General features: G+C 42.8%; 1 protein-coding gene across 4 annotated transcripts in view; it reads right to left on the bottom strand.

The window, feature by feature from the left end:
- Positions 1-401: 401 nt before the first annotated feature.
- Positions 402-24,091, bottom strand: part of FAM78B (family with sequence similarity 78 member B) — a 107,554-nt gene continuing 83,864 nt past the window's right edge. For 2 of the 4 annotated variants that reach the window (XM_054482337.2, XM_063649367.1), the window contains exon 2: positions 14,822-15,566. In XM_054482337.2, the coding sequence (XP_054338312.1) occupies positions 15,044-15,566 (523 nt within the window). In that variant the 3' untranslated portion in view covers positions 14,822-15,043. Of the gene's footprint in view, positions 5,132-14,821; positions 15,567-24,091 lie in introns of those variants that run through there. The other 2 variants (XR_008501624.2, XM_054482349.1) reach the window with 2 other exon arrangements.

Below are 24,091 nucleotides of genomic sequence, written 5' to 3'. Positions count from 1 at the left end.
GTAGATGGGCTGGGAAAACCTTAAAAAGGGATTACTGTGTTCTCTGTTAACAAAACATAAGATGGTTCAGGTAATTAATTTCAAAAATAAAAGAAATGTGACCATATATGTAACATGGCAGACTATACCATTTCTTCATGTAGATAACAATAAATATATAGTTTTGTTTGAATATTGTTTTTTCTCCCCCAAGTGACTTTGTTAAATATATGACAATTTGGTTTTCAAAAAATCAGACACATCCTTGTTCCCTTTTCCAAGTTAACATGGAACTTACATTTTTTTTAAGTGAGAAAGAAATACCACCTGTATTTTCAGTTTGCCTCAACTGTCACTATATTCTACCAATCCTCACTCATACATTTGTGCTGTATATATACACACATACATACTGCAGTGTGTTCAGCAATTGCCAGTTCCTTATTTATTTCTTGAAATGAATGAACTAAGAAAAAAGTGCCAATTGTTCTTTCCAGAGATCATGCATTCTGATAGAGAAGATGCAGGAATCCCTTTTCTAAAATGTGTCTGCAAAGCTGCTTGCTCCAGAGTTGAGCATGTGCTGCTCAGGCCACCTGGTGAGGGTAGAGGGGTCTTAGGTTAGACATATGTATATTTAAAAATACTCCCTCACCCCATGACATGCATGACAGAGGCCCTTTTCTTAAATTTTTTTTCCAGGAGTGATAACCACTATTTACCACTTTTTCTTTCAATATCTGGGTCTCCTTGCTCTCCCTCTTTTGACTGGTGTGTGTGTGTGTAGAGAGAGAGAGAGAATATGAATGAATGAATGAATGAATGTGAATTAGTGACTTTCAGCCCTCTTAAAACTGTGGACCCCACAGAAGGGTCATATATCTCGTGGAAAGATCAGAGTGCAGGTGGTGGGGAGGGGCAGGAGGAGGGCTCTGATAGGCTAGGTCTTCAGTCCTGTCAACCTCCATAGTTTTCAGAATCCCAGTACACCTCAAGACCTCTCTTCCAACCCTGCAGTTCCCACTCTTGCCTGGACGAGTCTGACCATTTACATATACCAACACTCAGGGAGAGAAGGTAACATTCCAGAAACCTAGCTGCCTCGGGAACTCAAACTTTAAGATGACCTGTTTTGATCAGATCCTAGGTGGCAAACACATTAAGCTAAAGTAAAATAATTTAGCAAAAGCAAAGCAGAATCTGGTCAAGGGTGTTCCAAGAAGAAATGGTTGTATGAAAGAGATGGAAGGGCAAACTTTATCCTCTGATTCTAGAATGTTCTCTTTCTCCCAATTTCACAGCACCGAATCATAGATGAAGAGAGTGCTATGTTCCAATATTTGTATCCCCCACAAATTCATGTTGAAATCCTAACCCCCGTGGTGATAGTATTAGAGGGTGGGGCTTTTGGGAGGTGATTAGGTCATGAAGACAGACTTCTTGTAAGAGAGGCCCAAGGAAGCTCATTTGTCCTTTGTACCATGTGAGGGCACAGCTGGAAGGTGTCAAATACGAACTAGAAAGCAGGGCCTCCCCAGTCATGGAATCTGCCAGAGCCTTGATCGTGGACTTCCCAGCTTCCAGAACAGTGAGAAATACATTTCTGTTGTTTATAGGCCACCCAACTTAGGATATTTGGTTATAGCAGCCCCAAAAGACTAAGCCCAAAGCGTGTCATTAGGGAGAAGGGTGAGGATCCCTTTCTTCCCCTTACAGTTGTCCATGCTTTTTCTCATCTTAGAATTGTCTTTTGGACCAAATTCGATGGCAATATTGTGCCTTAGCCTGCCAGAGCTTTCCTAGCTGGGCAGGATTCCTGCATCTGCCCTCTGTATGTTCCAGAGCTTGCTTGTTCCTGGGGACATCCCCAGGTTTTGTAGAAAACCAGGCACTGCATCTTTGAGGACCAAATTAAAGAGAAAACATATTTTGTTGTTGTTGTTGAATACACACTGTATTTAACTTTTTTTAATCCCAGAGAAGTGAAATGCAACATCTGTTTGAGTTTATGTAACATCTGAAGACCGACAACTCAGAATTTCCTAATTAAAGTCATTTTTAAGGCACTCTGCAGAGCCAGCTTTCATTTCTTCCTTCATTGGGTTTTTCTCCAAACTGTAGCAGAATACCTGGTTTCTCTTTCTTCAAAGTGATACACACATGCTCATGCCTTAACCTGCTCTTCTGTCCTCCAGGACAATGAAACACAGCACAATTCCAAGGAGGAAACGGTAAAGGAAGGAAATACATGGTGTAGGGGAGCAGGGTAAGGAGACAGCAGAGAGGACACGTACAAGTAAATTAACTGATACAGTCGGTTGTAGCTGAAAAGAGAAAGAGCAGAAGGGAAATTGAACAGGGTGGGGTGGGCCAGATGGCTGGCAGCCGGTGAAAAAATAGGCTACATTTCCCAGTGAGATCTAAATTAATTTAGCTAGTTCCCTGTTTTGTTTTTGTTTTGTTTTGTTTTTTTTCATTTTTAAAGATAGGGCCAATGCAAGGGAGGTATCTCAAAATTATGGAGGGTATAATGTAGGTAAGTGTGCTTGCTTGTGCTCATGCACTTATGAAGGGCTGCGCTTACAGACAGGTATGACTTGGGGGCTCTAAAATGCCCTCCTGATATAAAAGAATCTCCCTTACTGGCCCACTTCTGTGCCTGAAATTCCCACCACTACAGCCACTCTTTCTGATTAAGGCATTATCTGTAGCCCCTATTAAAACGTAAATGTCACCTGGGAAGGGTAACACTCGACTCTTTAGCACCCACTGACTGAACTGTCACCTATCAGAGAGTAGGACCCTGAGAGATGGGACATAGGGCAGGGACATTTGGACTGATGGGGAAAGAAGGCTTGGTGGTATGGGACACTGGAGAGGGAATGGCTGGGCAGCTGAGGGGAGTGTGTGAAACAATGCTTGCCCTGGGAAATTACTTAGATGGAGGAGACGGGATGGCAAAATGAACTTACCCACATCACAGGTTTCCCTAGGCTGTGTGTGTGTGTGTGTGTGTGTGTGTGTGTGTGTGTGTAGTGTGTCTAACAGTTTGTATATATTATACATTCTATGTATATACCTGATATGGAATTCACTGGGGCCCATCATGAACATAATACAGTGAAACTCCATCAAGCGAAAGATAACGAAAGCCCTCAACTGTTTTCATGTAAAATGTAATCACATGTAAAGTGAAGCCTGGCATCTCTATAGATCTAGATGGTTTGTATGTAGACAGTGTGTGCACATGTATGTGTACACACACTCACACACACATTTACTCATACCCAGCAGTGGAGATCTTGTAGATGTGAAGGGTGAGATGCCTCTTCTCAGCCATCTAGGATTTGAATGCACAGTAGCTGCTGCATTGAGCCATCAGCTCCTAGATGGCTGAGGAGGTTGGTTGTTGGAAAAAGGACTTGCTGGGGGAGCACTGTGACCCCTTTCTCTGTTAACAGTAGATCCTCATTCAACTCAGGTGGCTTTGCAGAAATGGCCAAGGCTTGGGTTATAAGACTTACATGGGCCATACCATCAAGATTGGGGCTTGGAGACAGAAATGTCACCAAAGTGCCCTTTAAACTTTTGGAGTTTGGGAACCTGGAGAAGGTGCAGGTGAACAGAGAATCTTGCAGAGGATAGGTTTCTGCTCCTAGAAAAGCTAGAAATTGTTTGGGAGCAGCCCCCAGGCTGGATGCAGAAACCAGCCTCAGAGTACCACTCATGGGACCTGCCCCCTCTCCAGGGATCTGCTATGGTTGGCTGAGCTGATGGGGAAGGTGCAGAGAGAAGAAGGGGCTGGAGGAACGGGAAGAGGACTCCAGAGAAAGCTTGGGAAGTAAAGATGAAAGAATCTGGGTGGGGAGGGGCAAGGGAGAGGTGATACTAGAACTTTCCAACCCTATTTTCACATTAGAGTCATCTGGGTAACTTAAAACACTCCGATGCCCAGGATCTACCCTTTGATGCTGTAATTGGTTTGGGCAAGGGACCAGGCATGGATATTTTTTAAGCTCCTCAGATGATTCTAATGTGCATCTGATGTTAGAATACTACATCAGAGCAGAATGAGAAGTTTTGTTCTGCACTGTTAGGCTGAAGGTGGCTGGTCAATCCCCACCTGAGTAAAGGAGAATGAGAGGACCGGTGCAAGGTGGTCGGGGTGGAGGCCGGATTCTGAGAGCTATCTAGACAGTCAAGCCTCTGCTGATTTGTGTGACTTAACAGCCTTGTTAGCTGGTGATTTCTAATCCCATGTCTGGTTGAAAATGTGGCTGAGGTGGAGGTGTTTGGGCGTAAGGAGAAAAATTTCCCTCTCTATTCTGAAGCTTCAAAGAGAAATAATTCACTGTGCTCTATGGGCCCAGGAAGACAAATTCTGGGGCTGATGCTTAAAAAATGGAAATGGATTTTGTGTTGTATAATAAATATAAATAAATACATCAGTAAGCAAGCCAATAAATAAACCAATAAATAAACCAATGCACACCATTTTTACCCTCTTAAGGTGGTTTTCCCCTCACCCCATTGATCCTGGTGACTTATACTCTGCCCCTGGTCACCTGAAGGCACCCAGCCTGGCCGTGGAAGGGGGAACAAGATGACTGCCTTGGCCCTGGCTCTCCAAGGATCAGAGAATGCAGAGAAACCTAGAGAGGCCACCCACATGGAGAAGGAGGAGGAAGGGAGATACGTTTCCCACCCAAAAGCATAGGGAGGGAAGGCAGGGTTTGGGAACCAAGGCTGTGCCATGTTAGGTATTTAAAGTCCAGGCTGACCAGCTCTTCATCCCTGGGAGGCTTCACTTTGAGGGTTGGGGAAAGGACTTGGGATCTGAATGAATTCCATCTTTCCATACACAAAAAGATACAGCAGGCACAACTCTCACTTCAACACAGCTCCAAATGGGCCAATCAGGCAGCCCAGTCAGCCCAGGGCAAGTGCCACATGGCTCGTGGAGGGTGGGTAGGAGGGGCTGGTCATGGGACGGGAGGAAGGCGAGGAGGTAGGCAGGATGGCACACATTTTAATGGGAAACCAGCTGTCCAGGGATTCAGCTTCTGGAGCCGCCAGCCATTGCTCACTTCCTCCTTCTCAGTCTCTGCCATGTGGTTGTGCTTGCTGGGCTTTCCTTGTCCTACTAGGAGACCTGTATGTGGACATGGAAACATGTAAATAAAGCGGGCATTAAGACAGTGATCAAAGAAATGTCATTCCCTAAAAGCAGATGGTCATGATCTGGGCTCCATTAATAGATTTCAAGGGGAGATGACCCTGAAATTTTATGCAAAATTTTTGGTATTTATTTTCATATGCACTTCTCTATAAAGAGAATATATAACTTTCATATGGTTATTTTAAAAAGATTAAAAACTAAAGTAATATTAAAGGATTACAGGTCATTTATATGTGTAACCCATTAGCAAGGCACCAGGCAATCCTCAGAAATGGGGGGGAAGTTGAGACCCCCAATGGCATTGTTTTTTTGGCATCCAAAGCACAAAGGGACTTGCAGGAATCACTGAGTGACCAGAGCTCTGTAGCTCACCCAACATTCCTGTGCAAGGGGGTCACACCATGACTGAGCTAAAACTTACTGTTTTATTCCAGAGTCCAAGTCACATGAGATAAAACTTACTTCTTGAATATGCAACATTGGAGAAAACTGAAGTTATTTAGTTATTCAACCTGAAGTTCTCATGTAATAGTTGTGGCCATAGCAAAGTGGGTGAACTAAAGTTTTAAAATTAGAAAAAAGCAGTCTTGAACATATGAAGAGAGTTGCTCTAGGGTAAAGCCAAGCATCAGGCATCCTTCTCTTTTTTTTCTTGATCATTCTTCTGTTTGGTATCTTTGAATTTTTGATATGCTCTGTTTGCTTACAGGGATGTACTACTATAATGACACAAATTTTATGATGATAAATTAATTACCATGTTGCCTTTTCAGATTGTATGCATGGTTGCAATTTTAGGAGAAAACCAAATTTCAAATTCTTAGGTAGATGGTAAAAAAAACTTGTTCCAATTGTTTGAAGTCAGTAGACAATGCCATTACATATATAACTGGGGACGTAACAGCCTAGAAGCCATTCTAGAAAGTGTTCCTCTGCATTCCCTGTGCTGTGAAATAGCTGCCATGCTCTTTGGTGCCACTTCCCCTTCCTGCAATAATGAGATTGGTTAGAATCAGTCAGAGGCACTGACTGTGTTAGGCTTTGCCAGCCCTCAATAACTTGTGTGACATAGAATAACAGACACAGCAGGGATAGAGGGGAATGAGTAGGGCACAATGTGGCTGCAGGTGTGCAGAGGCCTTGAGACACCCTGAGTCTGCCTGCTGCTCCTGGACCATACTGGAGAGATGCCTGTGTGCCAGTCACATCACCACAATGACTGCTTTATGTCATCATTATTTCACTATATTATTTCTGTTATATTTATTATACAATAAGGGTGTCTCTGGGTTAGGATAATTTTTCTGCAGAAAATATTTTAAATGCATGTTTGGATTCTATCAGTTTTCTCTAAAGCAAGGCACAGAGGCTCAGAGCTCTCCGTCAAATGTGCTCTCACAAGCCTAAAAACTTTGAGGGTGAATATGGCACTGAGATTGGCCTTCTTCCCATTTCACAGATGGAAAAGTGAAGATCCCAAAGATGGCCTGCATCAGACCACCATCAAGCCAAAATCAGGCCTCAGGGGTCTCAGGTCTTCTGGTCCATGAGACCACCCTGTGCCAATGAACATTGCATTTGATATAGAAAGCAGGCTTGGAAAGATCTAACTCTACTGAAGAGAAAAAGACAGGATCATGTCAAGCTGCAGAAGGTTTGGAATCCAACTGAGTTTAAAGCTGCTTATTCTTTCACAGCAAATGCCATATTTCCCTTCTGATGAATGTGCCTGAAGAAGGCGTTTTCCTTTGTTTGATTTTGTGAGTGGCTCCTGGGAACAGATGCTTTCTTGCTATTTCAGAAGACTTAGGAAATTTTTTAGGTGAGACAGATGAGTCTTTAGTTCCCTGATGCGTGTGCATGTGTGTGTACAAAGAGGTGGGTGGCGTAGCCTCTCAGTCCCTGCTCATCTGATATGCATGTGCAGAGTCTTTCTTTCTTTCCTAATTAGAAGTAATAGCTTTCCATAGTTTCTGGTACGTGAGGGAGTGAAGTGGGAAATAATTTAATTGGCTGTCTTGCTTTCAAAGCCCAGTTTAATGAAATAGTTCTCAACCTGAAGTGCATGTATTATCTTTCCTGTTATTTTTCCAATTAACATTTCATTGGATCATGTCTGTGTGGAATATTCTAATTGGTTTGAAGGGCGGGGTGAAGGGACAAGAGCAGATGGAGAGATAACCAGCTGTTTCTTTCATCCCTAGTGTCTGTGCACGTACTGACGTGGCTGTAGGTTTTTCCTAGCGCCTTTCCTTCAAAGAGCTCAAAGTGCTCGACAGAAGTCCTTCCCTGTCAACCTCACACATCCTCATGAAGCCCCTGGGCCAGGAAGGCAACATCTCCTTACAGACACACTGGCTGATGCACTGGATAGAGAGAACTAAACAGGCATTTCCCCAGGTTCTGGGCTCCCTTCTGATCGGTAAGCCCAAGGGGGAAAATGGGCAGCTCCCAAAACTTCCTGTTGGCATTGTCTCCCTGAGGGCAGGACTCTGTTTAGCCCGACACATAGGAGACACTCACTACAGACTTGTTAACAGAACAAGTATTCAGATACCGCAACATCCTCCCTGCTCGATCTTCTTGTGAAGAGAGGAGTGAGCTGGAGGTGGGCATGAAGCAGGGCTGGGACTAGGGGAGGCAAGCCAGGTGCCTAGGATAAACACTGGAGGCTCGCTTGCACAGGGGCAGGTGAGTACAGGATCCAGTATTTAAGAAGGGACTTACTCCCAGGCCTGTGCATGGCCTGACAGTGAGTGCCTTCTTAAACACTGGATCTTATGAGACCAGCCTGGACAATATAGCAAGACTCCAGCTCTGTGAAAAAATAATAATAAAATAAAAATATTCTGGATCCTAGTGCCTGCTTGGCTCACCCAGTCCCAGGACTGGCATGAAGCAAACAATCTCTCCTCCTTTATATTTCCTCTCTGTTCCTAGTAATGCTGGCCCTAGGCTCAGCGATCTCACTATCCAAATACTTCATGGCACTGGCTGTATTCCTCATAGTCCCCAGTAAGGTCTATGTGGCGCTGGGTGGTGCTCTGTGTCTCTGGCCTCTCCCATCATTGCTGTAATTCTAATGTGTTTTCCCTTCTCCCGGGCATTTCTGACCCAGCACTCAGCTGTTTTGAGGATCAACCTGTTTTCTGGGTTAGCCAAGGACAAATGTGGGCCTGGAGGCAGAGGATGGGCTCCTATGCTTGGCCACATGGCTTGCTGCCCAGAAGCCTGGCTTCACATTTGTCCTGGTGAGAAGAGCTGGTTAGGTTCTCTTAGGGGCCATTCCCAGGCCCAGCTGGGAGAGGCACAGTTTGGGGTATGGGGACAGGGAGCCCTTGGGAAGCAGCCCTGAGGTGAACTGTGTGGCTGGTCCATGTGGGGCCATGGGGAGTGGGGCTGCCTCAGGCAGGTGCAGAGAGAGGCCATCATCATATATGCCTCCAGTGTGGTGAGACAGCCTGGGGGCTGTAGGGTGCAAAGAAGTATTTCTTCATTTTATTTGCACCCACACGGCCAAATCTGAAATAACACTGTTAAACTGTGGGGTCCCAGCCAAGATCTGGGACATCAAAAACTGTGTAGAGACCCACATAAAACTTTGAATATATATTTATTTTCCTCTGAATCTCTTGTCTGAGCCCGTAACAGGAAAAATGCAGCTGTTCCTGGCTGGCTTCTCTAGGTTTAAACTAGGCAAATTGGGCTGGGATTTCAAGTCTGGCCTAGACTTGACATTCCAGCCTCCTTTCCTTTCCAAAAGGCCGCTTGGAGTTCCAGCTACACATTCTTTCTAGAGCTGCTTCCTGGAGTGCTATGCAAAAATCTTTCTTTCCTTGACCACCAGGGTTCAGGCCTCCCTGAACAAACAAGGTGGCTGGGGGAAATGGGACCCACTCTCCGCAGGGGCCAGGCCTCACTTGGCAGGAAGAGTGAGTTCTCCTGAGATGGTTTTGGGCTTCCAAGTAGATGAGGCCAGAGGGCCTGCCATCAGCTTCAGGCCCTGTGATTCTACTCGTCACAATATCTTACATGAGGCAGCACATTAGGCAATTTGGACTATTTTCAGACATTGTCCTACTTTGTCTTTCTGATAGTGATGTTGGCTGGGCTGTATTAACATCTCAGGTAACAGAGAAGGAAACCAAGGCTCAGAAAAGTTAAATGATTTGTTCAAGTCCAGCTACCAGCAGGACCTCCAAGATCTCACGTCATGCTGATGTCCCAGGTTCTGGCCTCCTACCTCAGAGCACCCAAGTGGGCCTCCCTTCTAATGTGGAATAGGAGAGAAACCACTTGAAGGCACAGCCTGGGCCACCTGAACCCTGACTCCTCAGTGGAGCTTATTCTGTCTGGTTAAAGTGCATCCAGAGATCAATTAGGGCACTCTTTCCTAGTCAGCCCTGCCTGAGAAACAGTAGTGGCTGGACAAGCAGAGGAGGGTGCCTGCATTTAACCAGGGAGACAATGTTCTGTGAGAATGGAGTAAAGGTCTGGGGTAAAAATATCTGTGTGCAGAGGGCTCAAGTTCTTAGTGCACCACTAACTTACTGTGACCTTGGACAAGTCACTTGAACTTTCTGCTTCAAATTCCTCCTTATAAAGTGGTGATATAATGCCAAAATATTACAGGATTGTTGAGGATAAAATGGCAAAATATTTGTGTCTGTACTATGTAAACTGTAACATACTAATCAGATGGGTGTTGTTACTATTAATAACAACAATGACAGATCAGGCCAATACTAAGACTTTCCATCTTGAACAGAGATGCCTCCCGTTCTACACAAAGGAAATGAAAAACTCTTTATAAACTGTAAAGCACTTAAACATAAAGGGAATTTTAGGACCCTAAGGTTGGTGATGGGCTCTGTCATGGGCAGGTGTACCGCTGACCTGGGTGGGGATGACACTCCATTTCCCCAGATGTGTTCCTGTGAAAGTGTTTGGAATGACTAAATAACCTTGACTGTCCTCTGGCCACTGAACTGGCAACTCTTCTGATGGCCTTCCATAGGCAGATGTCCTACCAGGGAAACTGGAACCAGATGTACTCAAGATCTCAAAAGAAATTAATGGCAATAAGACTCTGGGGTAAAAATATCTGTGTGCACAGAGCTTGCTCACTCAGCTCCCTTTCTATCTAAGGATCATTTAGGCTTAATTATAGAGTTCAGGCATTCATTGAGTTTTTGATTAATTTTCTTTTCAGTTTGAAGAGTATGTGAGTGTGGTTGGTCTGTGTGTGTGTGTGTTTACATCTTTCTTCGCGACTCAGTTGGGAGCCGGCTCTTGCAATGTTTAATTGTGCCCTCAGTTCTAACAAGCACGTTCAATGTGCTAACCAGGGCTTGGAAAGCCATTGTTTCCACTGCTCACACCCCAAAGGCTGCTGCTGCCGTGTTGAGGGATGGCGGGTGGCAGGGCCTTGTTCAGCTGGGACCTCAGTTGCAGAATGCATGCTTTCCTTCCCCTTTTTGGCCTTGTGGTGCTTAAGGGATTCTGAGGCCAGGAGAGCAGATTTCCTACTCCAATTACCAAGTACTCTGCTAAGAGCTGCTGAGTGACAGCTAGCTCACCCACACTGCAGCCCCTGTCAGGCATTATATTCTGGGATAACCTCCCAAAGGGTTTCTTTGCATAAGAAAGCAGTGTTTGTTCTTGTATGTTTAGTATGTCCATTTAATAGATTGGGAGAGACTACATGACAGTGTAGATGAAAGGGACTAGCTTTCTCCTTTCCTTCCTTTTCTTTTGTGCCCTCTAGGCAGGGATGAACAGGAGAGGCAGAACAGGATAGTGGAAGGGCATGGAAGTTGGAGACAAAAGACCCCATTTCAATCCTGGCTCCTGACATTTTGTTTGTGTACTCATGGATATGCCACTTAACCTCTTTGGTCTCAATTTATTATCTGAAAATGGGGATAATAATACTCCTTATGAGTATTACACTCATAAGACTGGGGATGAGAAAATGCATGTGGAAGGCTTTTGTAAAAATACTCTATAAATCATAGTTCTTTTATTTTACTGATCAGAATTGCTGCTTAGTACATGCTTTTGACCTATGAAATATCATTCCAGCACCAGGAAACAGGGAGTTGTAAAAAGGTCCACGGAATGGGAGGTGGGTAGGGGACTAGCCTCCAACCTTCTCATGTGCCCCCATCTCATGTGAGATGAGATTCGGGAGATGTGCTTGGCTCTTCAGTTGGCTAGGTATGTGAGCTACAGCAACGACCCAGGAATGTAAACTGCATGCAGCGAAGGGCCCAGATTAAGGGTTCAACCTCAAAACAGCTGTCACAGATAAAGGGAATCTGGAACATTCAAATTTTCTTTTACATAATAGTAACAAGGATTTCCTCTTGTTCTTTAAAGGATGGATCCAATTGTCTCTAGTTTTAGACTCATTTGTTTGTGGGTGAATGGATTAGGGATGACGATAATGTTTTGGTTGGAGACAAGAGGCTGTGGGTCCTAGCTAAGTGTGACCATGTTGTGAGATGAAATTTGGGAGATGGGGCCTTCTCTTGGCTCTTCGGCTGGCTAGGTATACCATTCTGAATAGATGACCTAATTTAATGAGGCCTCAATTTCCTTTGAGATCATGGACTAAAAGATCTCAAAGGATTTGATTAAGAAAACTTAAGACCTGATGAAATGCTTTTTCCTATGGAATTCAAAACTCTAGTGGCACCAAGAAGCCATGTGTTCTGTGTGTGTCTAAGTCCTGAGACCACCCAACTAAAACTTAATCAAGGCACTAAATGAGCCCCTTTAAACTGATGGCATCTGGCGTCAGGCTCAGGCACTTTGAGGGGAAGGAGGGCTGGATGGGAGGGCAGAGATGACCTCAACAGAGATTTCAAGGTTAATTCTCTCTTGTACAAGAGACTTTCATTTGGCAATATCCTGACTAAGCTGAAAGATAATGATCCACAAATCACAGGAAGAAAAGGGGTCATTTCCTTGTAAAACAACAGTAACTTGAAAATAATTGGCTAAAGGGCAATAGAGCGTTCTGCCAGGCTGACTTCAGAGCTGAGAGACCCAACTGTAGAGTTCACAATGGTATCAACAACAATAATCACAATGTATACAGTGCTTTTAACTTTCATAAGCACTTTCCCATTTTTTTCATTTTGTCATTACACAACTTCCCAGAAAACTGCTGTGGGGGTAATTTCTTTTAAAACTCTGAAAAACTGTGATTTTTCATGGGAAACAAGTCTAGCTAAGTATGCTACACCTTGCTTTAGAAATACAGATATGCTTCTGAAAAAGTTATTTGTAAATATAGTTGTGTAAGTCGTATCTTATTTTAATGCACTAGGGGAATTTGCAAACATAAATCTTGTATAGCATTTTGTAACGTAAAGTCTAATCAATCTGTTGTTTGTTACAACTTTGGAGTTTAAAATACCAGGTTTTCTTAAAGTGGGGCCACATGGATTAGATTCTAGGATCAGTATCCACTCCCCAGAATCCCATAGGGGTGGAGTCTAATTCAGTCTGGGGGAGAGAGTGCTGCCTGTGGTGTCAGCATGGAAAATAAGCTGCTTTGTACTTTAGCCATGGAGCTCTCTGGGGCTGCCTTTCCCAAATAAAACAAGGAAACATGGGAAGGGACAGAGAATTCCAAACGTAACAGCTGTATTGTTTCTAAATGAATGTCTCCAGGTCCTCTGTGAGCCACTGATGTATTATTAATGTGTTGTTATAAATAACTTGCCATCAATAACTAATCTATAACAGAGTAGTTGATGGTTGGGGTGTGAGGTTAACACTACATAATTTGGAGTAGATCTGTTAGCACTCTTACGTAAGTAAGTACCATCCCCTGGGACTAGAATCTGAAATAAATTAGACTAAATTGAATTTTTAATAAAAGTAATAAACCCTCCTGCTTTTTATTCTCTATCCACAAACTCTAGTATAAGACAGCTCTTTGGAGCCAACCATGAGGTTGTAAACTGCCTTGAACTTCAACTTTCTCCCTCTGAAATTAAGCTAGCAGTGTCTACTTATTAAATCCACAGTGACAATGTGAAAGTTTTATAATTAGTTTGCATGGAAGGGGGTGGTGAACAAGCAAATATATATATACAACCATATATATGGTTGAATTATGGAGAATAAAGGGAAAAGCTCTTTTTGTGAGGTGGGGGAGGAAGGGTGATTCAAGCTAGAACTGCAAAAATCCTCACTGTAAAGACTGGAAACCCTCAAAAAGAAGTTTTATATTGGCCTGACTAAAGGAAACCTGGCCTCTCATCTTTACTGGTTAAATCTTAGCAATACAGGCTTACTTAACATGAGTAGCTTAGATTTTCTTTAAAGAGCTCTAAAGTTAAGCCTTAGGAAGTAGTTTCTCACAAATGTTCAAGTTTGAACTTCTGTGAAATAGAGCTAAAATAAATATATATAAAAATATACAGCATATGTACATACAAAGGCTACAGGTAGATATGTAGGCACTGGTGGCAAATATGCTAGTAATTATGCTATATGCCTTGCATGCATGCGTGCATGTGTGTATGTGTGTCTATGCATATATGTGTCCATTCTATATGTTCAGATCATTCAGAAACTCAAAAGAAATAGAATGAAAATGCTGTTCTTATTTGCTGAAATGTTCTTGAAATCTTACATGGATTCATGGCTTATAACTTTTGTGTGTGTGTGTGTGTGTGTGTGTGTGTGTGTTTATCTTTTTATTGTAACCTCATCAATTCAGGTTAGCATTTATAAAAACCAAAATACAAACACTTTGCCACCAGAATCACAGAAAAAAATCTTATTTCATTTAACTTCTGTATCTTTAATTACTTTTCATACCTATTGAGCATTTGTTCTTTCAGTTTTGAATTGTCAGTTCAAACTTACTATTTTTTCTATTAGGGTTTTCATCTTCTTAATGATTGTCTATTTTTCATAATATTTTTCTTACTATTATTGATTCAGAGTTTGTCATCTGCTTATTACCTTCATTTAGTGAGCAATGCTATAACTTTTTAAATATAAATTTAGGGCTAATCATGGGAACAGAATAAGCAGCTGTAAACAAAATCACAGTTAGGATTTCACTAAAACATGGACAGGTCCCCAAATATCATAACTACTGCAGAATACGGGAATTACAAAGCCAAATACTGTGATTAAAAATACTCTGAATAAGCAATCTTTTTGGAAAGAGGTGGGTAGATGGAACTAATGAAGTGTTTCCGTTAGTTCACATCAGCACCTTGGACAGTTCCAAGGAGGCTTTCTCCCTCAGAAAGGAGCAAATACCATTATTTGTCTAGTTTTCTAAGCATTCATTCCAGTGAGTGTGTCGATCTGATTATCAACTAATAAATGCAGAAGTATTAATGTGTCATAAAACCTTATTCTTTCCTCTCCCCATCACCCATTCTTTCACCACCCATTTCCCCTGCACCCTCCAGTCAGACAGCAGGAGTCTGTCTTACGACCACCTGGTGTGGATGTTTTCACTCCTACTTCTAATTGGTTGGGAAGCAGCATTTGCCACAGGCACTGTTTAATTTCGTTTCCATCCCCTGCATCTCACAGGAAAGAAATGGTCAGTAGTTCAGATAAAAGAATCATCCTGGTCAGCTCCAAAATATGGCTACTTGCATGGTAATCACAGCAAGTCTGTCAAATCAGTGATTTCTTTATTCCTAAGAGGAAGGAATTTTTCCTAAGGATTATGGTTCTACCACCCAAGGAGCAGCCCGACTCTTCAAAAGTGGCTGCAAAGGCTGGCAAACCGAGAGGTCTGCTTTGGCTCAGAAACTCTGTTTGGCTCCTGCCACCCCTGGCACCCTCACTGCATGTCTCAGAGGCGTGTGATCCACACACAGTCAGGCCAGTCTGCTTCTACTTAGGAGGGATCACAACCAGAGGTGGCCCCCGCTTGGGCCTCCACATGAGGACCTGGGCATCATTGGCATTGGGTTTCACTAGTGCATTAGGGGGGATGGGTTCCATCCGGCTCAGGATCCGGGGCTGCTCCTGCTGAGTCCTGCCCACCAGCCGGGCCCGCTGCCCCAAGAGCTGAAGAGGGTCCACCTCAATGTCCACCCTCATCCTCCACTTGATGGTCTGCAGAATGATCTTCTCTTTTGTGGTGGTGTTCATGGCCACCAGCCAGGTCGTGAAACTTTGGTCTCTCTTGATTCTTGTGAGCAGTGGCACATTGCTGTCGCTCACAGGCACTGCCCATGTCACACTGGGGTAGAAGTTGTCATTCATGCTGACGGAGAACCTGGAGATCTTGTTGGTGGGGCCAACCAGGGTCACAGTTTCTGTGGTGTTCCCGTACCAAGGGTAGCTCACCCCATCTGAGTCACTGATGGCTTTTACTCTCCCTTCCCTCAAGTCAGGCAGTTCCCAGCTTGACCTGGCAAAGCAGAAGACATGCACAAGAAAAGAAGAGGCTGAATGAATTTTTCAAAAGCTGGAGAGGTGCTCACTGCTTACTAACATAGTCAACTTGGGCAAAATGGGAAGTTCACAGGGGGAATTCAGGTCAAAAAGTTCTATGCTGTGCTGTTTCAGGATTAAATGAGAACAAACCAAAGTAAAAATAACAAAGCCATGCCAAAACAAGTTAAATACAACCATGGCTGACCCAATTGAGAACAGGAAGCTCAAAAAGGCAGTTGTGAGACCACAAAGAGACATCAACTAATTAGATGATGGTAATCAGCAGTTTAGAGGAATTCCATTACAAGAACCACTTTCTTGGAAATATGAGTGTGAATAAGGTTTGCTTTTTGGGAAGAAATAATGGTTGAAATTCGATGTACTTGGAAGGCAGTATCTGGTGGAAAGAAGGGCAAAAGGAGGCAAAGTTAAAGGTTATATTAATTTCTTAGGAAATCATAGTAATAGAATTTCTACTTAACAAAGAGGGTTGTTTAAATTCTAGGCATCAGCCAATTCATCACTTAGGCATAGAAAATGGTAACATGAGGAAATCATGGTCATCTTCTGGAAACCAACTGAAAGTGAAAGTTGTTCTACAGGCTGGCATACACTCTAATGCACTGCTCTCCAATTGCCTTCCAGTCCAGCCTGGAAGCCTCACAGCTTAGTTTGGCAAACTTCCCATTCTGGCACCTACCTACTCCTCCTGGCTGTCTCTGACCTTGTACAGGAGGAGGAGGAACCAATGTCTCTACCCCCTGCCGTAGACTGTTGCTAATAATAATTGCTGATACTTATTGAGTGTTACTCTATTACAACCATTGTGATAAGTACATTATCTCAGTCAATATTCAAAATACTCCACAAGATAAATAAATTTTTATTTCCATTTTACACACGAGGGGATGAAGGCTTAAAGATGTTAAGGTACATGACAAAGGTCCTAAAGATTGCAAGAAGTGAAACTGAGAGTTGTCTGACTTCAAAGTCCCCGGTTTTGGCCACTGTATCACACGGCCTCCCAAAGTACCCTTACACAGCACTGGAGGGAGTTAGAGTGGAGACGACTCAGGCTGTCTAATGAGTTAGCAGCTCCAAGACCAGTCATGGAGAACTGGACTGGACCACAATAAGAGCAGAAGTCTAGTCAGCAGAGTCTGTTGATGCATTCTCCATATTTTCACTCCGGGTACCAGGGATGGTGCTTGGTAATAATGCACTAGAATTTAATAATTAAAGAAATGAGATTGCTTTATTCATCAGCTAAGAGGTAGTGGTCTTGTTTGACATAAAGTTCTTCCTCCTATGAAGTGACAGAAGATCCTGCAGGGTTTTATACAAGTGGTCTTAAAGGGAATTGCATTGTCAAGCTAGTGCTGATTAACATCTCAGCACCCTTACTGTCACATGGGGACATGGAGACACTAACCAATGCCTCCTACTGACCCCCCACAGTACCTCCTAGGCCAGTCAGCCCCAGCCTGAAGTGAAAGGAGGGCTTGGCTGCCTGGGGAGGAGGAGACCCCACAGCTGCAAGAGCCTTTTCTCTTGTCATACCCTTGGTAACTGCTGGGAATAACTGCAGTGTATCATGGTTGGCAGACACTAAGTAAGGAATTGACCTGATGCAGAAAGTCAGAGAGAGCTCATTTTACTACATATGCTTTTGCAGCTGGGGGTAGTAGCTCCCAGGTAATTCTATGCCATTTCTTACTGTACAAAAGGGAGTACATGTTCTTTGAGTGGGTCAGAGGTTGGGCAGAGACCCAATCTGCTCATTGGGTTCATGAAATAACCATACTGGAGTCAGTTTCATGCCCCCAAGCAAAGGGCTAAGACAATTCTTCAGTCACAATACATCTATTTTCTGTGTTGCCTAAATCTTGTTTTTCATTTTGGTTGTGACCAGTCCCTGCTGGCCTTTGAGTTCCTTCTTAGAATTGGAGGGCAGGTATTCCCAGCAGTGGCAGACTGTTCTTGCTCTCCCCTCCTACACACTGGGCTTACTGTGGCATATTGCCTGGGGAATTTGGTTTTGAGTGGATGTACATTTTATTCTGTTACAACATTGTCCTTTTCAGGCTATCTTGCTGGTAGATTCAGTGACTTTGTCTATAGAGTCTTTACAGTTCTCATATTTTTGCCTCCCGTCTTCCTGCCCAGAGCTGTGTGAGCAGAGACTTGGGCCAGGTCACTGGGCAAGTCAGCCTTGTAAGACAAATCATAAAACTTAGTTTTGTCTCAGGTTTTTTGAAAAACAACAACAACAACAACAGAGATAATACAATAAAGACACACTCTTGTGGCTATCTCAGGAGGGAAGGAAAATACCCTTTTCTTGGAGGAGTTTCTGGAACAGAGAAATACAACAGGCTTCTTAATCATCACATCAGAACAAACACATCTGGCCACATGTAGTCATTGGGAATAGTGACATTGGAGGCTACACTTTAGTTCCATCCATACTGTTGTTACTTCTGCAACTGTGCTTTTGGGAATTCCTCAGGTCAGAGGCATGTTCTCTTCCATAGCCCTAGGGAATTAGGACTACATCATTAAGGGATGGTTTGATTTTGGAAACAGCCAAAATTCATTATGATTTAAGTCTAGTGAATAGGGAGTTGCTTTCTATTTGAAAAATATCAAATTTTTCCTTTATGAAAAATAGATACTAATGTACACCCCAAGGCAGTGACCTTCCCTTCTTCCCTCTCTCTCTCGCTCCCTTCCTTTCTCTCTTTTTTTTTTTTCCAAAAAGAGAGTTATGTCTATAAAATGCATGACTGGTTTATGTAGCTGATAAAATGTCTTTGGTAATGGTTTTTTGAGAAGTCTCTGAAAAGTTCCAAGAACAGTAGCACTATTTGAGTCACTCAATGACCATTTAAGGGGATTACTTTGAATGGAATGCCAGAGGCATTTCAAACTCCATATGGCTCAAACTGAACTCATCATTTCCACCATAAACCAAGCCGTCTTCCCCTGTCTCTGCTGCAAGGGGTGGCCCACTGCTCACCCAATCTTCAAGGTCAGAAGTAAGGGCCATCTTTGGCTCTTTACACACCCTCCCCTAGGCTGCCACAGTGACTGTATCACTGCATCCTGTGAATTTTGCCCCATAAGTGATGCTTGAATTTATCTCCTTTTCCCCACCCAACTCTTACTGCCTTCACTTAATCCAAGCCCTCAGCATCTCTTACCTGGTCTACTGGAATGGCACATAATTTGTCTCTCTGCATCCAACTCTGGTCTCTCTCAAATCCATCTTTTAGGTTGTCCAAGTGTTCAAACATGCAAATCTGATCATGCTCTTTCTATACATAAAATCCTCCCAAGGCTTTTCTATATGGACATTGTTGGCATCACCCACAGGGTAAAATTCAAGTTCCTTAACAGGACATACATGGCTCTCCATCATCTGGCCTACCCATCTCCACACACCATGCTTTTCTCACCTCCACCGCTGGGCCCTCTGCCTATGCTGTTCCTCCTCCTATTCAATTTCCGCTGTATCGAACTACTCATCCTCTGAGAATCACCACATGTATCACCTCCTCTAGGAAGCCTTCTCTTCCATGCACCCATAGATATATCTACAACTACAGGTGTCAGATTATATTATAACGATCTATGTGTCTTTCTCATTAGATTACAGGTTTCTTGAGGCTTGGAATTACGACTTATTTTTGAATCATTAGTGTCTTGCACATTGCTGGCACATAAAACTTAATAACTATTTATTAAAAGAATAAATACTTTATTTGAATTATTTTCAGGACTATATTCCTGGAGCTTGGTAGAACTTGTATACAACAAAGTGTTTTATTACAGTTTTATACTTTATATATTTACTCACCTTTAAAAAAAATCTAACATCTATTCATTTAGAATCTATTATTAGAATAGTATCATGCTTTGCACAGAAAGTTGCTTATCCTTAAAAGGAGGAGGCACATTTAAACGAAACTGAATGAAGTAGTGAATATGAATGTATTTTAGTGACTACTCGTGCCATCATATACCTACATACAAAAATGAGTGTCAGAGACTCCAAGTGATACAGCAATTCGGAGACATGGACAACCATGCAGGCTACAGCAGGGGAAAAGCTTTGTGAAGGAAATGGCATATGAACACTTTGGAATGGAGACAGGCATTCCAGGTGGGAGTCTGTGTCACAGGCTAAAGTGTGATACCAAGCATGGATGTGGAGTGTCCAGGAAACAGAGAACACTGGGAAGAGTGAAGACACTGCTGGTGGGGCAGGGTAGTATCGGTTTGTGGAGCACCTTCAATAATGGGTTTAGGCACCTGAGCTGCATCCTAGAGGTGGTGAGACTTTTGCTCAGGAAAGTTAACTGCGAGGAAGAAAAGTAATGAAAAAAGTAGGATTAGAGGGTTAAAGGGAGGGAACGAGGATGTTTAGGAGCTTCTGCAACACTGCAGGTGATCTTTAATGAGGGCTTCATCTAGAGTGGTGGCTGAGAAAATGGACAGGAGGTGTCACATATAAGAGATATTACCAAGGTAGATTCTCCAAGGCTTGGTAACCAATTGCCTGTTAGAAACAAAAGAATAAATAAAAAGATCACTCAGAAGAGGCAAGTATGGCTGACTGTGTGTGTGTGTGTAATCATTCACAGAAGTAACAAGGTTGTGGTCTCACTGTCCCTGACATTTTACACCCAACCCTGAACCAATCACAATGGTATTTCAAGGTGTAGTACCTGACTGCTGCATTACAGCATGAGGATGGTGAGGATGGGGTTGTGTTTGTCTTTGCATCCTTTGTCTGGAGCATGGTGTCTGGCACATGATGCATACTTACTAATCTTGTTTCTCTTTATATCTCATTATTTCTTTCTCAGTGTCCTTTGCTAGTTCTGCCTCATCTTTCAACCTTTTAACATTGGAGGGCCCCAGGGCTTAGGCTTTGGTCTTCTTCTCTTTTCTATCTATTTGCATTTCCTTGGTGATCTCATCTGGTCTCATGATTTTAAGTACCATCTGCACTGTGACAACTTCCAAATTTGTATCTCTAGGCTGGATTGCTCCCTTGAGCTCCAAATCCATATATTCACCTGCCCACTTGCCAAAAACTTTGGAGTCACTCTTGGACACTCTCTCACATTCCACATGCTACCTATCAACAAATCCTGTGGATGCGATCAAAATATATCTAGAATTCAACTCCTTTCCACTACCCCCGTCACCATGACACGGGTCCAAGCTAGAGTTGTTTCTCTTAGATTAATGCAGTGGCCTTCTAACTGGTCTCCTTGCTAATTATTCAACTTTGTGTCCCTGTTCTATTGTCAACATGGCAGCCACAGTGATCTTGTTAAATATTTGTAAAATCGTGTCACTTTCTTGCTCAAAATGTTTCCATGCCTCCTAAAGCACTCAGGAAAAGCTCAGCTACTTAAAATGGCTTATGTGGCCCTACATGATCCGGTTCCCTATTTCCTCTCTGATTGTATCTCCTTTTCTCTCCCTCTTGCCCATTCTGGCCTCTGTGCTGTTCATTGAACATGCCAAATAAACTCCCACCTGAGGGTCTTTGCACTTACTGTTCATTTCGCCTAGAACAATATTCCTTTGGATATCTGAAAGGCTTGCTCCCTTGCCTCCCTTATTCTTGGCCCAAATACTACGTTCTCACTGCAATCTTTCCTAACAACCATATTTAAAATTGCAACCTCCTGCCCCAGTGCTGCCCATCCCACATCTCTGCTTTATTTTTTCTCCACAGCACCTTCTAATACACTATAACTTACTTATTTTGCTAACGGTCTGTCTCCCCTCATCCCACTCTCCAAATATAATCCCTAAGAAGGCAAGGATTTTTATATATTTTATTCACTGCTATATCTCCAGTACCTAGAACAGTGCTGGGAAAATAGGAGTTCAAAATCATTTGTTGAATAAATATCAAATTGATCTGAAGTGAAAGATGAGTGGAGACCATGAATTTCAATTTGGACACTGCTGCATTTGTGGAATTGACTAAATAGGCGGACACTGTGTCTGAGTTAATTGCAAAGTTGGGTCCAGAGCTTAGAAGACAGTCAGGGCTAAGGATGTAAATTTGGCAACCATCTGCATGGAAAGGATCAGGTGCTGGGTGAGCTCTTTGAGGATGACAGACCTGTCACATGGCCAGAGACAAAGAAGAGTATAAAAAGCAAGGAATAGCCAGCAAAAAAGGAGAACTAATTTCCACAGTTGAGAATTTCAGTGAGTCAGCAGTGTCAAAAGCCACAGAAATTGACGAGAAAAAGCCATTCAACTTGTTAATTCTCAAGACAGCAGTAAAGATATGCTGGTGGAAGCCATTCTGCAAGGGAATTAACAAGCACAAGAAAAAAACGAGAAGAAGTTGGGCAACGAAGGGGAGAAGAGAGATGAAGTAGAGAGCTGGTCCAGCATCATAGCTGAAAGCAGCATTCTGGAGCCAGACTGCTTAGGCCTGTAAACCTAGTGCTACTACTTACTAGAGTGTGAACTTTCTGTACCTGTTTCCTCATCTAAGAAATAAGGAATAAAGATAATAACAGTACTTACTTGATGTATTTGGTGTGAGAATTAAATGAGATAATGAATGGGAAGTACTTAGCACAGCTAAATACTTTCATGTGTAAAACAGGAAGAAAAATAACTCCAGGTCTCCCTACATCGCAGAACTATTACAGAAATGAAATGAAGTGATGATGTAGGAGCAAATGCTTTGTAAACTACAATACACAATGTCTCTCTCTCTCTATATATAATTTATATATATATTACATATAATTATATATTTATATATAATTATATATAATACATATAATTATATATTATATATAAAAATATGTAAATATATAATATATATTTATATATTATATATTATATATAAATATGTAAATATATTATATATTTATATATAATATATATTATATATAGATATGTAAATATATAATATATATTTATATATAAATATATATTTATAATTTATATATTATATATTTATATAAATATATTTTATGTTATATAAATATATAATATATAAATATATATAACTATATTTATATATTATATTAATTATATAATATATATAAATAATAAAATATATCTACATATATTTTTGAGATGGAGTCTCGCTCCGTTTCCAGGCTGGAGTGCAGCGGTGTGATCTTGGCACACTGCAACCTCCGCCTCTTGGGTTCAAGCAATTCTTCTGCCTCAGACTCCCGAGTAGCTGGGACTACAGGCGTGTGCCACCACACCCAACTAATTTTTGTATTTTTAGTAGAGACAGGGTTTCACCATGTTAGCCAGGATGGTCTCATCTCCTGAGCTGGTGATCCGCCTGCCTCAGCCTCCCGAAGTGCTGGGATTACAGGTGTGAGCCACCGCACCTGGCCGTCAATATTAGTTATTATCTAATTCCCTTCCTTCTCCTACAACCCTCCTCCTCACTGTGATAAACAGTGTTTTTGCTTTAGACAATCAGCCATTGACCCAAAGCTCACAGCTAATGGACTTGCCAGTGGGCCTAATAATGAAAACATCGATTACGGCAACCTTCATGCTTTCTGCATCCCATTTTTAGAAGAAAGAGGCAAATCTCAATCAAACATCATATTAAGCATTTCATTCAAATAAGCAGTCCATGGGTTAAGGTCAAGACTCCACTCAGACCCAACAAATTCTCCCACTGCCTTTGAGGGGCAGAGCAACTTCTCTGAAAAGAACTCCACTTTGCTCCCCCTGAAGCCCTGCAGTCATTGGGGAGTCTGGGGAGAGGCTGGCAGCAACATTCTTGGAGGCAGGGAGTGGGCAGTTGTGCAGGGACTCTACTGATACTAATGTCCCCCGATGCGGTGTGGGTTAGGAGTCAGGGGGAACCACACATGGAGGACTGATGGTTTCAAGCCTGGAGAGCTTCTAGGGCAGGCTTTGAAATCTGGGGCAGTACTACCCTTAGATCCAGGTGAGAGGAGCCCTGGCCTGGCCTTACATGTTTTTTTTTTTTTCTTTAGAGATGGGGTCTCACTCTGTCACCCAGGCTAAAGCACAGTGGCACAATCATAGCTCACTGCAGCCTTGAACTCCTGGGCTCAAGTGATGCTCCCACCTCAGACTCTGGAGTAGCTGGGACTACAGGCATGCTCCACCATGCCCAGCTAATTTTAAAACATTTTAAAAGAGATGGAGTCTTGCTATGTTACCCAGGTTGGTCTCGACTTCCTGGCCTCCAGGGATTCTCCTGCCTCCGCCCCCCAAGTTGCTGGGATTACAGGCAGGAACCACTGTGTCTGGCTGGCCTTACCCTTTTAAGAGACCCACTCTGGTATCTTCTGGGCATGCTCTTTCACACTGGGTAAGAAGTCTGTGGGGCTGAAAGGATGTGCCCCTCCTTCGAGAACACTCTCTGGGTACCTAGGATCTCAGTATTTCCAGCCCAAATGTCCCTAAACATACCTCCAGAGTCTATTCAGGCCTTTTCCCTGTCCT

Source organism: Pongo pygmaeus, chromosome 1 (genome assembly GCF_028885625.2).
Source record: "Pongo pygmaeus isolate AG05252 chromosome 1, NHGRI_mPonPyg2-v2.0_pri, whole genome shotgun sequence".
Classification (NCBI taxonomy): Eukaryota; Metazoa; Chordata; class Mammalia; order Primates; family Hominidae; genus Pongo; species Pongo pygmaeus.
The sequence above is the reverse complement of the archived record's forward strand: the minus strand, read 5'-3'. Positions and strand labels throughout refer to the sequence as shown.